This window comes from Populus nigra, chromosome 18 (assembly GCF_951802175.1).
Source record: "Populus nigra chromosome 18, ddPopNigr1.1, whole genome shotgun sequence".
NCBI lineage: Eukaryota > Viridiplantae > Streptophyta > Magnoliopsida > Malpighiales > Salicaceae > Populus > Populus nigra.
This window is the reverse complement of record NC_084869.1, coordinates 1,425,593-1,442,628: the sequence shown is the minus strand read 5'-3', so window position 1 is coordinate 1,442,628 and position 17,036 is coordinate 1,425,593. Positions and strand designations below refer to the sequence as shown.

The window sequence follows — 17,036 nt, the reverse complement described above, 5'->3', positions numbered from 1 at the left end:
TCTTAATCCATAACCCTCGATCTCCGGAAACAACAAAACAAGGATATGCCAAGATTTCCCATACTATAATTGTATACTCCATAAAAATTCTCTTCCGGCCTGCTGGTCATACCCCGAAAGAAAGAAAAAAGCTCCATGTCATCTATAATCACCTAAATTTTTCCCAATAAAAAAAGAAAAATCATTCAACTCGTTGCAAGCGCACTCCCTGCTATCTGTTATTTGTTTCAATTTAGTCTTGACGTATTGTTTTTTTTCCTGATTTAATCATTTCATATTCGATTCAGATAATAATAGTGTTCCCAACAAAATCTCAGCTAGGTTCAATCGAAAGATTAGGAGGCTTTTGACAAGTTAACTTTCTTTTTTTATTGAGTGAAGTGTTAAACACATCCTACGAGCCAATGTCTACTAGCATCGAATCTGTGCAAATTTTCATCTAGTTCATGACATAAAAGATGGATAGTCTACTCAGGTTTACTAGCTTCTTGATCATTCAGAACGCAATCTCTATATTAGTCTTGTAAATGCAAAAAAATAAAATTTTTTAGTAATAATTTAGCTTGGATATGACGGTCTATAATCCAGGCTTCCATTTAACCATTGTGAATTCAAAATTAAAAGAACTTTATGTTTTTCGGCCGCTTGCTGGTCCTTGGGGCCCATGGTGATTTGATGGCTTTATATCAAATCATGGGCATGTATTAACGTTTAATGTTTGTATTATTTGTTTCATGGTTATTTGGAGTTGGCAAGGTCTTGTCCAACAACGAAAAATGTTACTTCTTGAGAATCCACCGACAAGGATCCTCATACCGATGGCGCAGGATTCACACGATTCGGACAGTGTTGTAAGCATAGTTTTGAAACCAGCTTGATAGGTTGATTTAAAATCTAGTTGATTTAGAGTTACAATTGGATTTTAAAAAAATAGAAAAATAAAAAATCCTGAGTGATCTAGTTAAAAAATTAATTTCAACCCGTTGATTTTTGTTTTTTATTTTTATTAAAACAACATTATTTTTATTAAAAAAATTGATCCAAATAATTCGATAATCTAATCAAAACCTAATAAGCCGGTCAAAACTTGAAACTTGAACTTTGAACCGGGGTGGCTATGGTTTAAATACTATGGTTGTAAGATGCTTGTCTGGTGCTCGTACGCTGATCGTCCCTGTTTGTCTTTTCCATCTAGGTGGATCTCAAACGCCATATATATAGGAATCCACCATCAGTACAACATAAGCAATTAATAGATAGATACAAAAGTACATAGACACGCTAGATAACATTCCTTAAAGTTGATTACAACAAGGTACAATACTAATGATTATTCTTTTATTTTTACAATCAAACAAGTGAACTAAGATTTATTAACTACAGAAAAGGAAAAAAAAGGAATTTTTACGGACACTGAAGCATTCGAACCTCGAGTACTAAAGAAAAGATCGAACAAAGTTTTGCAAAGTGATGAACAGCACGAACAATCCAACAACAGTTCCGGTGCCTATCCAAACATTCCTGAAATACTGTCTTCTGAGGAAGGCCTTCCTCTTGTTACAGCAGCTATCAGAGTAATCGTTTAACTTTTTAGCGAGACTGTTATAACATGAAGAAACTTCTACGATTCCCTTGCAAAGGTCGTTAATCAGATTAGCCACAGCAGCACTTTCTCCAAGCCTATTAATAATAACTTTACTTTTAATGAGCAAGTCTGCATCTTTATCATTATCCACAAGTAAATCCAAGAATTTAACATACTGGCAGATAAACGACTCCTTGGGAAAATGACATTGCTCCAGCGCCATAAGGTTTCGTAAGACACATTCAGTATGATATTCAATCTCAAGGGTTGGAACATGTAACTCACCTTTCTTGATAGAATTACATCCCGGGCCTCCACTCCATGCTTTTATGTCAAGTAAGCATTCATTTGGCGTTGGCTTGAACTTCATTCCTGCTTCTTCCAGCCTAGTTGCTGTTTTACAATCGATAATTGGCGTAGTAAAAATGTTCGTTGGGTGTTTCGAGGACAAAAACAATCTTACCAAATAAGTGAAATGTAATATGTAGGGAGGATTGATTTTTTTCTTGTTGTATTCCTCAAAGTAGTCGGAGGTAAGATTCAGGAAACTAGAGCAATCGGGTTTAATGTATTTGGTGGCAATTTTATATAATTTATCAAGAATCCAGAACGGCAGCTGGTTTTCGAGCAATATCAGGTCCCGTTGCACAGCAGCTCTCAGCCAGGGTTTACCTATTATACAATCATACTTGTATTTGTCTTGAGACATGTCTTCGCTATCTTCCTTAAATTCTCTAGTCTTCAAGAAGAGCTCTAAGATGAATACAACATCCCATTGAATCATCTTCAAAAACTCTTTTGGATCCTTGCAAAGTTCAAATGAATCATCTTCATAACAATTGCGGATTTCAACTTCACAATCTTTAATGATGCTCAGAAGTTCCTTCTGAAACTGTTCCCCTTTTACATTAGGCAGTCTGTTAAGGAATTGTTTGAAATATCTTCGCTTCAGGTCTTTCATAAATTGATTTTCATTCTTTTGGTGAATTGGGCCTATACAAATTACCTGAGGGGTATAGGCATCTTCATTTACTTGACGAATGTGCACCGGAACATGGTAGATACACATCTCTTCCCGCAAGGTAGTTTGCATGGTATGTGGAACTTCTTTCGAAAGCTCTTTGAAAAGATGTTCAATATCAATGGAAGTGCTTGATGAACTCATCTGTCTAATCTCACTGCTCAAATGACAATAAAAGCCTGTCATTACACACGGAATCGATTAAAAAAAAGAAAAAGAAAAAAAAGATAGAAACTTTGTTCTATTTTCAAGTATTTGACTCCCACGATAGAAATAGCAACACAATTAACTTTGTTCTTAATCAGAATTCCAGGCATTCACAAGCCATCACAATATGTTGGAATGCTTATTTGTGAAACATGTTAGAAGTCTTGCCCATTTGGGTACAGGGTTTGTGTTTTCGTTTGTGAAATATGTTAGAATTTTAAGTTTTTAATCAAGAACTGACATGCTGAAAATTTTCAATAGGATTGTTAGAGAAAAGTAGCTATGATCAAGATGCTCGCTTGATATTGGAAAATCAAATGCATAGTCACCCAGGTTTTCGATTTTGATCAATTATGCCCTTGTAATGAAATTTTTACCATCCAATTCATAGACTTTCAGTTTGTAGTTGATTTTCCGTTAATAACATGGTGGAGAGTTGGTTAACAAGCACAATTGTACTTAACTGAAGGAAAGAGGCGTCTACTCTTGAAACAGCCCCCCCCCCCCCCCCCCCCCATCTAGCTATTTCATTAATCTATACACTGAATACAATCTTATATATACTAAAAATCCAAGGTCTGGATATATATTTTTTTTTATATCCCTAATAGGGGCATATTTTTACCAGATTTGATTTGAATATCCAAGAAATACCCAATGAGTAAATGACAATTTTGTCCAACCTGACCCATATATATTCCTAATTATTGCTAGGAATTACTCCTAATTTTGTTTGATGTTCATTCTCCCCGATGCCTTTGTTATTCGGGACCCATTTATTTGTCTTTTATTTGGTTATGGTTATGTCATGGAAAATGAGCTGGAAAATAACTTATTAATATTATATTTTTCTCAAGTTTATTAAAATAATGAGAAACAAATCTTACAAATTAAAAAGTTGAATGAGAATGAAATTGCAAAAAAAATATAATTTCATAAATTATCTCAAATAAAATAAATAATAATCAAAATAATAGAGATCACATCTAAAAAATAAAAAAATAAAAGATGAAGAAATTAAAATAATAATAATTAACACTTCATAAATTATTTCAAATAAAATAAGGAACAATCAAAAGAATGAGGACCAAATTTGATACATAAAAAAATTCAATAAAAAAATGATAAGGGAAAAGGAAAGAACAATTATAAAAATATAGACCAAAGTTAATATAAAAATTAAATTTTAAGAGATGAAATTGAAAAATAAATATTCAAAACAAAATATATATAGCAATCAAAAGTTTGAGGATCAAATTTGATATAATCAGCAAATAATATGATATTTCTAAATTTTTCACAATTTTCAGAAAGTGTTTTCCGCCTAAATTTTTCAGGAAAACACTTTCCTGAAAACTAAGCTAAATTTTTCTTTGACTGGAAAGTGTTTTTCGTTGACCGACTTTTTTAATGACAAACAAACATAGGAAAGTTTGAAAAGTAGTTTTTTGGAAAGTGAATTCCGGGAAACAAACATAGCCTAAGTTAATTCCAATTTTAATCTTAAACTAGAACATTTGTGATTTATGTAAAGACAAATGTATAGTACCCATAACCTTTCTACATGTATATTGTATATTGACATCAATGGAAAACAACTAGACCATTTCATCACCGGCTGGAGTACTCCAGGGTAAAACTGATGTTTAGTAAGAATAAAAAATTTGAATGCTATTAGTGACTGGACCTGATTTGATTTGGATATCCAAGAAATACCCAAAGAGTAACATGTTGAAAGATATTAGTGACAGGACCCAAACCTTTGAGGGCGCAACCGAAAATGGAGGTAGAGCTATCCGGACGACTCTTCTAATCCCCAACTGCAGAAAGAAAGGTCGTTATTTTCCCAGGCGAATAGCACAAGAGCAAGCTGTCTGTCCAGAATTAAGAGCTCTCCACAGGGACCTGTGCATATATGGCTGAGTCAAGGAAAATCCATGCATGTAGAAAACAAAAGGAAATACCGAACAGAAAATAGAGAAAAAGATTCATTATTGGATGAAGAATCCATGGTTTTCCAATCAAACGCAGTGAATTGAATACGGGGTGATTTTATTTGTATGGTTATGAGGTCATTATACTTAATTCCGAACCGGCCAAGTCATCTGGAGTTTAATATTGAGCATGCTGCAACTCGGAAATTGTTCTTGTTCTTTTTTCAGCATAGGTACTATTGACGGTATATAAACAAAGGAAGAGAGGGAATATTTGGCCACAAATGGGTGATTCAGTTAAAGGAATTAAGAGTTGAGTTGACATCAAATAGATTGCAACATATTAAATGAAGAAATCTTAGAAGGTGAGGATGTTAGGGAGGAGAAATAAACCTTGGAGGTCTTAAGGTGAAGAAGATAGAGAGCAGGAGAAATAAACCTTAGAGATCTTTCTATAATGCCTTTTTCCATAACATGCCGTTGCTTCCGCATATATATATAATGCCGCCGTAGCTGCTAGCTCCTTGTAACCAAACACATGGTTTGTTTTTATTTATGTGCCTAGATCTACGTGTTCAAAGCTGCTCCATCAATACTTTTTTCGATTTTTCATGGAGCCGGGCTTAATTTATTAGATCACTTACAGGGTGACTATTTTTGTTTTTGAGATTAATATATCTAAATACTTGTAAATATTACTCTTTTATTCAAGATATTTTAATGTATTGGGTGGTGTTTTATTTTATTTATTTAAATTATTGGATGCCTTCATGTTTGTTTAAGAATGTTTATTAGTTAAATTTGCTTTCGAAAAAACACGTTTTCCTTTCTTCCCTTCTTTTTAAGCCTGTGAATTTGGCACCTTTTATTGGTGTTGATAAGGAAATATTTTTTGAGAGAGGATGAGAATATGTCATGCCAGACGGTGTCCTAGGAGAAGGAATGTGAACGAAGTAAGAAAAGGGCCTAAGGGAGGAATAATATGCAATCCTCAACAAATAGTGTTTAGGCAGGTAATATCTTAAACACTAGTTGGATGGAAAAATATTAAGGATAGTTCCCTTACGTGCACATGAGCTATATAAAAAAGGGGTTTAGGCTATTTTGTGATAGTTAGTCTCACAGAGAGCTGAAATGTCTCGTGGTTCATAGAGAGGTTCAAACACATAATTGACATGAAATGATCAAATGAGCCATAAGAATTCTCAAATAAGGTAAGCGAGGAGGTATTTATCATGCGCTGTTGGATATAGCAATTTGAAAAAACTCAAGTTCTGACCATAAATTAAGAATGTTGTAACCCATTTTTGGGTCCCCACAATATATATATATATATATATATATATATATATATATATATATAGCCAAAGGAGGTTAGAAAAATAACAGGAGGCAGAAGCGCTCAGAAAATGGTCGGAAAATTTGTCAATGAGGTTAAAAATACAAAGATTGGATTTTTGGCAGTATATTCTTGAAGGAGGAGAGCCCTGTTGAGAAGGAAAATTTGAAATTTGAGGAGAAAAGCCCAAATTTGGATGTTTATGGACTTAATTGGATTTTTAAATGAATTTATAGAGGATTTGATTGCAAGAAAAATTGATTTTTAAGTCAATTTAGGCTTTAATTGGAAGAAATTTAAGTTCTGGGGCCAAAATATATTTTTTAGGAATTTATTAGGTCAAATCAGGGGCTTAATTGCATAAATATTGAAGTTTAAGGGCCAATTGGGGACTTAATTGAGAAAATCCAAAACCAGGGACCAAATTTGAAGAGGCGCGTAAATGGAGGGGCTGCAATTAATAGATTCAGGGGCCTAATTGAAGAAATTAGAAGTTTATTGATCAATTAAGGGCTCAATTGCATAAATCAGAGGCCAAGGACTAAAGTGAAAAACGCGGCCAACAAGAGGGGCAGAGATCGAAAATGGCAGGGATGCAATTGAAGAAAAAAAAATGATCAAGGGCTGATTTGAAACTTGGCGCGTTCTAGTACCACTTTTAAATGAAACGGCGTGTTTTATCCAAACCGACGCCGTTTCATAATTAAAAAAAAAAACACGGAACGGTGTCGTTTTGAACGACACTGTTCCTCTTTCTTCCTCCCCTGGACATGCAGCACGGGAGGAAAGAAAAAATGGTTTCCTTTTGTTGTTTCTTCTTTAAAAAACGCATTTCCTCTCTCCCTAGACCACACACCTCACCGACCCGAAGCCCCACGCCCTGGACCACCGACCAAAGCCATTGGTCGACCGGCCGCTCACCCTGCCGAAAGCAAGGGAGCGGCTCATTACTGTCGCGGGTGGTGGCTGACCAGCCGCCGCGAAACCCGCTCCCCAGGCGCCCTTTCGCTCCTATAAATATAGAACACCCCAGGCGCCCTTTCGCTCCTATAAATATAGAACAAAAAACACACCAGTGGGGGGAGAAAAAGAACTGAAAGAGAGGAGGAGAGAGACCCGAAAGAAGAGAGAAACCGAGAGGAGAGAAAACAAAAAAAAAACAGAGGAAAGAAAAAAACAGATCGAGAGAAGAGAGGGAAGGGAAGAAAAAAAGGAAGACCGAAACATAGGAAGAGGAAGGAAGAGTTGAAAATTTGAGGAAAACAAACCGGGAGGGCTGTCACGGGAAAACACTAAAAAACCAGAGCACCGCCGCCGTTGCTTGGAGCCGCCGTCCATGAGCCAAGACGCTTCCACCAGCCTCCGCCACAGCACCGCCAGAAACGCAACAAGTCACCGCCTCCGCACCAGGTAACTCTTCTCCACCCTCACTCTTGTGTATTTTTTTTTCCTTCTTTGCATGCAGAACGAATAGCGTTCTGCATGCAGGGGTGGGGGGGAAATAATTCTCCCCACTTGTTTTGGTTGCTGGGCTAGGCGGATCCTGGCCCAGCCCTGCCTTCTGGGTCGGGCCTGACCCAGAAGGGAATATTAGGTTTTTGGGCCGAAGTCGGCCCAATTCATTTTGGACCGAGATCGGCCCAGCACCTTTGGGGCTGAGTCCGGCCCAGTTGGCTGGGCCGGCCTAGCCCAGCCCAATTTAATTTTATAATATGTATATTATTTGTTTGTTGTATTATATATATATATATATATATATATATATATATATATATATATATATAAATTTGTGTAAATTCTTCAAAAAAATTATTCAAAATATGTGATTTTTCTGTGATTTTATTACTGTATCTTGATCAATATCGGTTTGTATTTTTATACTGTAAAGATACAAATCTGGTATTAAAATACCCGGTTTTCATCAAAACATCAAAGATTTTCAAAATAAAAAATGTCTTTTGCTTTCAAAAATTTTCTAAAAATATCTTTAAAAATATTGTTGATTTTTCTGCATATTTTTTATCAAAGTGGATTAATATTTGGTTGTATTTTTATACTGTAAGGATACAAACCTAGTATTAAAATACCCGATTTGCGTCAAAACATAAAAAAAAATACATAATTAAAAAACTTTTTGATTTAAAATACGACCTAGTCTCTCTAATATATATATATATAAATATTATAACATCATATTTTCACACAACAAAAGAAATTTCAAAATGATATATGTATTAGCATGCATTTTGGCTTTAATAACCAGTTTATTCAAGCCATGAGAACTAGGCCAATATTTCAAAAATTCTAAAAAATCTTTTTGTCTTCTTTTAGTATTTGGGATTACGAATTTATACATAAAACGTATTCCTGATATTAAAAATATGGTTTTTTTTTTACATAGATATTAGAACGGTTAGGTTTTACCCGATAAGATAAGGACCTCCTTATTGAGGAGGACTTTTCTTGAACCATAGACGGACCAACATACATAGACATTAGAACGGTTAGGTTTTACCCGATAAGATAAGGAACTCCTTATTGAGGAGGACTTTTCTTGAACTATAGACGAACCAACATACATAGACGTTAGAACATTTAGGTTTTACTCGATAAGATAAGAACCTCCTTATTGAGGAGGACTTTTCTTGAACCATAGACGGACCAACAACTAGGAAACATAACGAGACCTTGAATTTTATCAGACAAATAAACAATGCAGCTTACCTTAGGTAGGGCGTATTTGGGGTGCTAATACATTTCCTTTACGCAACCAGTCCCCGTGCCCGATCTCTGAGACCAGTTAGGGTTTCTAGTGACCAAAATACTAAGTGGCGACTCCCATTTCATTTTTTTCACTGCTAAGAGACAAAGAATTCCTTGTCTCCCTATATTTACCAGATATATATATCTCTCATACCCATTTGAGGGTGGACGATCGTCGCAACGTCGCGCACTCGCGACAAAGAATAACCTAAGGAACTAGTTGAACTGTAGTATCATCTGCCAATAATTCGCCAAGTTGAATTTATAAGTGGTTAAGAAGAGTTTACTGCACAATCTTGTTGATCATTTTGATAACAATTTGTTACGACTATATTTTATATAAAGATAAAATAGCTAGTTAGCACCTTGTAAACGTTCATTATTGTTATGCCTATTAAGGGAGAAGGAATGCAAGGGGAAGAATGGAAAAACACTTACATAAACTTTACATCATTTTTTCATGGTTGAAATTGTCACGGGGTGCGCGCGTCGCGACGTCGTCTGGCGATGGTGGAGGCTCGTGTCGTGCCTCCTGTGTGAGGTGTGGTGTGTTGGGAAGGTTTTTTGGATTTAATTATAAAATTATTAATAATATTTAGGAGTTGCCACTTAGTAATATAGTCACTAGGAACCTATGATCTGCAAGAGTCTAGGTAAGGGATTGGTTGTGTAAGGGGAAGACCACCCCCAGCGCACCCTACCTAAGATAAACTGCATTGTTGTTTGATTATTTTTTTCTAAGTCGGGTTTCTATTTGTTGGTCTTTTCTAAGGTTTAAGGTAGATCTCTCTTCATGAGAAAACCTCTACCTTATTGGGTTAAATCCTAACTGTTTTAAAGTTTGAATTTTAGCACCACGTTTGTTTACACATTGTATCTTTAATATCTGGAAGTGTACTTTATCGTGTAATTTTACACCCTACAAATGTTAAAGTCTACATAAAGTCTACATCTGGATCCTAAAAAAAATTCAAAAAAAAGTTTTTGATATTTTGGCCAAACCCTAATCGATGATCATAAACCAGTTATGATATCTTTTTTTTGGATTTTCAAAACATGAGAAAGATGCAATTTTTTTTAATGAAAATATGCTTGGAAAATTTTTAAGATTTGACCATATGCATGAAAACAAAATATTTTTTTAAAAAAAACATTTTGGAGAAAACCAGGTATTTTAATACTGGATTTATATCTTACAGTGTAAGTATATAACCCAATATTAAGCAAAATTGGTAGAAAAACATTTGAGAAAATCACAAACATTTTAAAATGCCCCTTGAAATTTTTTGGATTTTTTTTTGTTTTGTTTTTTTTAATATAATAATAACAACATATAATATATTATTACATTAACAAATTATTAAAACATGTGGGCTGGGCCAGTCCAATTAACTGGGCCAAGCTCAGATCTAGAAACAAGTGGGTTGATATCGGACCCGGCCCAGCCAACTAGGCTAGGCTAAGACAGGTCCAGCCTAAAGTATCTTAGTCACTGGCACAACCCAGTGACTAAGTTGCATGAATAGTGCAACGTGAATTATAATTTAGGTTGCACTGTTCATAACTCAGTGTATGAATAGTTGAACGTGAATTATAATTAATGTTCCACTATTTGCATGCAGTGGTAGTAGAGAAGGGAGGAAGAAGAAGAAGAGAGGAGAGAGGCTTACATGGCGTTAAGGGAGTTGGTGGCCTGACTAGTGGCGTACGGTGCGACCGGAGGTGGTGAGGCCGGCGGCTGGCTCTGGTTGCTGCTGGAAGAAGAAGAAGCAAAGGCTTGCAAAGGAGAGGGGAAGCTCGCGGTTGGAGATGTTGAAGTGGCTGAGGAGAGAGTTTTTGCTCTAGCTTCTGCTAGAAGGGACTAAAGCTTCTGGACGAGGTGGTTGCTGCTGCTAGAGTTCGGTGGCAGAGAATAAAAGTTTTGCAGAGGAGAGATAGAAGCGGTGCAACCACCACGTGAGATGTTTTGATGGCTTCTTGTGGTGGAGATGATGGTGGGAAGACCGGTGATGAGGGTGGTGGTGGCTGAAGGCCACGGTGGAGAGAGAAAGAAGAGAGAAAACCAGTTGCCGGAAAACTAGGCCGGGAAGGCTGGTTTTCGGCCAACTTTTTGTTTGATTTTCTCCTTCCCTAGGGTATGAAATCCACCTCTATTTATAGGGGATCGAAGAGGGTAATCTTGTCTACACAGGGAAAAATTTTGAACCCTTGATTCGGTTAGGAAGGATCCCAACCGTTGGCTCAAAGTGTGCATCGTTAGTTGTCAAATCTGCAGGAAAAAGGCCGCTTGAGTTGGCCTATTAAGGTCGACGTTGTCTCGTTGTCATTTAGCCTGAACTGTTCACTTGGGGTTGTAGAGAAATTACAAGGGATCATTTGCGTGCACGTTTTGTTAGTTTTGATGGAGAAATGACGCATTAAATGCACTTGAAAAGTAGCCACCTGACAGCATTCTCGGGCAAAATCAAGGAAGACAATGAACAGTGACCAGACGACGCGTCACCTCAAGTTCACCCTACCTATGGTAAGCTGCATTATTGTTTGATTGTTTTTTATAAGTCGAGTTTCTATTTGTTAGTCTTTTCTAAGGTTTAAGGTAAATATCTCTTCATAAGAAAATCTTTACCTTATCGGGTTAATCCTAACCGTTCTAAAGTCTGAATTTTAGCATCGTATTTTTACATCTTGTATCTTTAATACCTGAGGGTATATTTTATCATGTAATTTTACACCCCACAAATATTAAAGTCTACATCTGGACCATAATGGTTGGAAAATATGCTTGGAAAATTTTAGGATTTGGCCGTATGCATGTAAAACCAAATTTGTTTCTGTAATTTAAAATTTTTGAAATTTTTTTAGAGAAGTTTTAGAGAAAAGTAGGTATTTTAATACAAAATCTGTATTTTACTGTGTAAGAATACAAACCTGATATTATGCAAAATTAGTGGAAAAATATACAAGGAAATCACAAATTTTTTCAAAGGATTTTTAAATTTTTTTTGTTTTTTTATATATAATATATAATATTATATATATATATATATATATATATATATATATATATATATATATATTAATTAAGTATTATTAAAACAAGTGGGTTGGGCCAACCTCAACCTTAAACAAAGGTGGGCCGATCTCGGCCAGACATATTTTTTTCTTTGTTTGGGGTGGCCGGGCTGGACCCAACCTAGACACTTGGGCTGGCCGACACTAGCCCGACCCAAAGTCAAAGTTATTATTTGTATAACATGAATAATAATTCATGTTCTGCATGCAACCAAAATGGTTGCAGAAAATGGAGGTTGACGGAGGAGCAGCTCACTCAAAGCAGGAGTCTCGGTCGTGATCAAGAGGCTTAACTGGTGGTTCTGGCGGCGTTGCTGCTAGGAACGGTGGTCGGAGTCATTCATGGGGAAAAGAGGAAGACTTCTACAGAAGCGAGAGAGGAAGAAACGGTGGTTATTTCAGGCGTGGGGGTGGTCAGCTGATGGTTGGGCTAGCTACCTGTGGTGGAGCTGGTGGTGGCTGGAATGGCGGAGAGAGAGGGAGAGGGAGAGAAAAAAAATTGCAAAAACGGGGGGTAAAGGTGCTGGTTTTTGGCCGACTTTGAACCCGATTTTCTTCCTTCTCAGGGCATGAAATGCACCCGTATTTATAGGAGGTCGAAGAGGAACAATTAATGGTGCCAAATCGTGGCTTTTGGTTCACCTGGGAAGGATCCCAACTGTTGGTCCAAAGTGTGCATCGTGAATTGGTCAAATCTGCCGGAAAAGGCTGCCTAAGTTGGCCATTTTAGGCCAGCGCTGGTGTCATGTTAATAGACCTAAACGGATCATACTCTAGCATAAAGGGATGTCAGGTGACCATTTTGGTGCATGTTTTGTCAATTTTGGTGGATATGTGAGGCATTAAATGCACCTTAAAAGCAGCTCCCTAAGCTGTCATTTTATGTAAAAAACTGAAAAAGATAATGAATAGCAACCAGACGACGCATCGTCTGGTTCTCTTTATTTAACTGCAAAATGATGCCGTTTAGAGTTAAATTAGGGATTTTTGTCCAACTTCAATTTAGTCCTTAATCTTTCACTGTTTTTCAATTGTACACCTATTTGACCCTGAACGTTTGATTTAGTGCAATTTAACCGATGTGGAACTTCAATTGGAACCCCAAATTTATGTGTCTTTTGCACTTTGGTCCTTGGTCTCGGTTTTATGCAATTTAGCCCCTAATTGACCATTAAGCTTTCAATTTCTTTAATTTTACCCCCGGTTTTTGTCAATTAAGCCCATATAGGGGTGAGCAAAAAAACCGAGAAACCGATTAAATTGAAAAAACAAAAAAAATAACCAAAAAAATCAAATCATGAAAAAAAACCGATTAGAATATTTTTTTTAATTTTTTGTTCTGTTCGGTTTCGGTTTAATAAGCTTAAAACTGAAAAAACTAAAAAATGAATTCCTCATCATTGTACAAAACTTCATGACTAGATCTAGTCGTCTAACAAAACTTCAACAAGGCTTCAATCTTCATCTTCAAATTTAACCACCTCTTTCTCCCACACAAGCATGGCAAACACCACACCTAACCTCCAAAGTGAATAACCAATCTGTACTCATCCTCCAACAACCTACAGAGTAACTCCAAGCATACTATTTTAGAGGATTCTGATACAGAAAGCACAAAAGAAAAGGCACCTAGTACGTAGCAGTACACTTTCAGAGAGGATATGCTTCATGGGGAATCACGAGGTTTGTAAAGGATAAAATTGAAACTAGGAGCTTCGTTTGGGGGGTCAGCAACATGAGGGCATGTGCGAGCATCAGGAAGAATTTTCAAAGACAGAAAATACCGTTTAACTTTTCAGTTTTTTTTTTTTTTGTTAAATAACCAAACCAAAACTGGTCGGTTGGAACCGGTTTTGGTTTTTTAAAAAAAATAAAATTTTAATTTGGTTATTTTTTTAGGTAAAAATCGAACTAAAAATGATCACCCCTAAGCCTCTATAGTCCGACGCCCTTTACAAATTAGTTCTTGGCTGTGAAATTGTTCAATTTGACCCTTAATTTACCCAAAAATTTCAATTTGCTTGCAATTTAGCTCTTGATTTCAATCAATTAACTTGGGAAAAATTAAATTTGATCTCTTAAAATTATAATCTTCTCAATTAAGCCCAAATTAGGCTCCCAAACTTAATTTTTCACCAATTAAGCCCAAAATAAAATTAATTTGACCCATTTAAAATATGATTAAGTCATTGCACTTAATTAAATCCTTCAATTGGACCCAAATAAATTCTTAAACATAATTAAAATTTAATTTGGCTCATGATTAAATCAAGTTGGCCTATAACAATTTAATTATGTCATTGGATTTAATTTTTATGTAAATTCATCCGATAATCATTTAATTTGACCTTGAATTTGCATTTCTTCTCTATTTTTTGGTATAATAGGATACAATTAGGCCTTAATTTTCCTCTAAAATTGCAGTTGTATTCCCCGACCTGCTTTCTTTATGTTGCCAGCCTTTATTTTATGTTTTGATTTTTATTTTAAAAAAATAAATTTTAGGGAGTAACCCATAATTGGGTTATGACAGACCATATGATGGGACAACTGAACATCATCAAATAACTTCTTTTTGTTTTTAGGTAAGATAATTTAATTCATTTCTAAGCTGGATTTCTTGAAGTAGCTTTCAAGACTTGTTGTGTAGTACTATTAATATTTACATGGAAAGTATCGAAAATGTTATTTGCATCACATGTTATAAAAAATTATGATATGCAAGACTATTTAAGCAATAAAGTCACAAACTTTAATTTGCATGCTGGTCATGCTAGGATTATTGATATGACACAATATTAATACAGATATGGACTAATCATTTGCCTTTGGTATAATAAATAACTCGTGATTTGGAAATTAGATAGTGTTCATACATAACAATACATGATATATGCATAACTTCAATGTTTTGAAAAAAAAACCTTAATAAATCAAATTTTTATTAATTAATGTATAAATTATTAATTTATCAATTAAATAGTATCTCAATCAACTAACAAATTTTCATGGTCCTAAAATTATTAATTTATAGAGGTTTATTTGTGCTTTCATTTTTTATTCCAAGTCAACATAATATAGCATATCAGTCCAAACACAACATAAGATACAGTCAGGAAAAAACTATTTCAAACAACAATGTTAAAATCAACCAGTTGTTATTATAAACTACACCCTCCTTATGTATATATTGTAAGAAGAAATTGATTCAAAAATAAAAGATTTGATTAGTTTTAGTTGCTTGCGAAGCAACATAGTTTTATTTTTTGATTTTAAAGAGGCTATAGCAAAATATGATACAAAGTCCATTAAAAAGAAAAGGAATAAAATATATGAAATTCCCTCCAACTAGTTTGAGATTGATGGTAAATAGTAGATTCAAATCAATTCTAGAAAGATTATAAAGGATCTAAATGAAGAATTAATTTTATGCATTTTTAAGAACAAATCACCATAAAAACATTGCATATAAGACTGAATGATGCTGATATTTCACATCATCTAGCTAGGTCAACTCGTTTATAAGTATTGTATAATCTTATCTTTTAAAGCCTAATGGACCATATGATGGGACAATTGAACATCATCAAATAAAATCTTTTTATTTTTAGGTAAGATAATTTAATTCATTTCTAAGCTGGATTTCTTGAAGTATAGTAATATTAACATTTACAGAAAAGTATCGAAAATGTTATTTGCACCCCATGTTATAAAAATTTATGATATGCAAGACTATTTAAGCAATCAAGTCATGAACTTTAATTTACGTGTTGGCCATGCTAGGAGTATTGATATAACACAATATTAATACAGATATGGACTAATCATTTGTCTTTGGTACAATAAATAACTAGTGATTTGAAAATTAGATAGTGTTCATACATAACAATACATGACAATGTTTTCAGAAAAAATAAATAAATAATATCTTAATACATTAAATTTTTGTTAATTATTTTATAAATTAATAAATTATTGATTTATAGATTAAATAGTATCTTAATTAATTAACAAATTTTCAGGTCTTAAAAGGATACCTCCATAGTAAACATATAAGCTTTCTTATAATAAGTTTTCCGGTTTAAATTATGAAAGGAGTAACTAGGGAGTTAGAGATGACTATTATAACCCAATGCACATTAGTATCTAATTGATAAAAAAGAATTAAATATATTCTTTACTATAAAAACCAATAACAACAATGAATCTTTTGTGTAAATTATTAAACGGCTTCAGTACAAAGTTTGAAGGAGAAATAAAGACACACAAATATAATTTATTCAATACTTTTAATATTTTATAGAATGGGTGGTACGTTGATTTTTAAATTACTATTTTCCTCCACCATTTCATAAACTATTTTCCACCACCGCTAATTTCCTATTACTTTTCTTCTTGTCTGTATAATAGACCATGAACATGGGATTCACTTTAAATAGTTGTATTATCCTTTACTTTAATAATTACCTATAATCGAAACTAACCTTATAATTAATTATAGTTCATTTTGTTCTCACTAGAAAAAAAATCTTGCGAAAGAAGGTTTTTTATGTTTTTTTTTTTGGTATGATACATGAACAGTTATATGATTTTGATGTTTTTAGCAATATTTTCTAGCATCAAACTGCACTTGATCTCACATAAATTTGTGAACTTTTATAATTACATTGAATTAATCATGAAATATTTGATTAGTTTTAGTTGCTTGTGGACCTACAGTTTATAATATTTTGCTTACATATTATAAAGAAGAAGAAGAAGAAGAAGAAGAAGAAGAAGAAGAAATTATCGTAATTTGCTAGGAGTTTCATTTGCATGTCAGTGGCTTTAATTTGCCTGCAGGCTATGTTTGGAATATTGTCGTGGTCCTTATGAATGCAGAGAAAGACTTATGTTTCGTCTTTGGTACAATAAGTGAATAGGTAGTTGCTAGTACTGAGGACACCATTGTCTACTTGAACAGAAAGATTTAATAGCATTGAAGACAGTCTATCAAGTGGTTGGTATCTATCATTAAGGTGTCCAATGCAGATCATGTGGTCGGTATCCATCATTAGTCAATCAGTTTATAGGTATCTGCCATTAATGATTTCACAAGTGGCTAAAACGTGGATG

General features: G+C 34.5%; 1 protein-coding gene across 4 annotated transcripts; it reads right to left on the bottom strand.

The window, feature by feature from the left end:
• Positions 1-1,257: 1,257 nt before the first annotated feature.
• LOC133678094 (UPF0481 protein At3g47200-like) lies at positions 1,258-5,319 on the bottom strand. Of its 4 annotated transcripts, XM_062100291.1 has the most exons (4): positions 5,141-5,283; positions 4,574-4,718; positions 1,871-2,785; positions 1,258-1,680 (listed from the first exon to the last, which is right to left on the bottom strand). In XM_062100291.1, exons 3-4 carry the CDS (start codon positions 2,748-2,750, stop codon positions 1,649-1,651), a joined length of 912 nt encoding a protein of 303 aa, XP_061956275.1. In that variant the 5' UTR covers positions 2,751-2,785; positions 4,574-4,718; positions 5,141-5,283; the 3' UTR covers positions 1,258-1,648. The 4 variants fall into 4 exon arrangements, with proteins under 4 accessions (XP_061956275.1, XP_061956274.1, XP_061956272.1 ...); XM_062100290.1 differs by having other exon boundaries at positions 1,258-2,785; positions 5,187-5,319; XM_062100288.1 differs by having other exon boundaries at positions 1,258-2,785.
• Between the last annotated feature and the right edge of the window lie 11,717 nt (positions 5,320-17,036).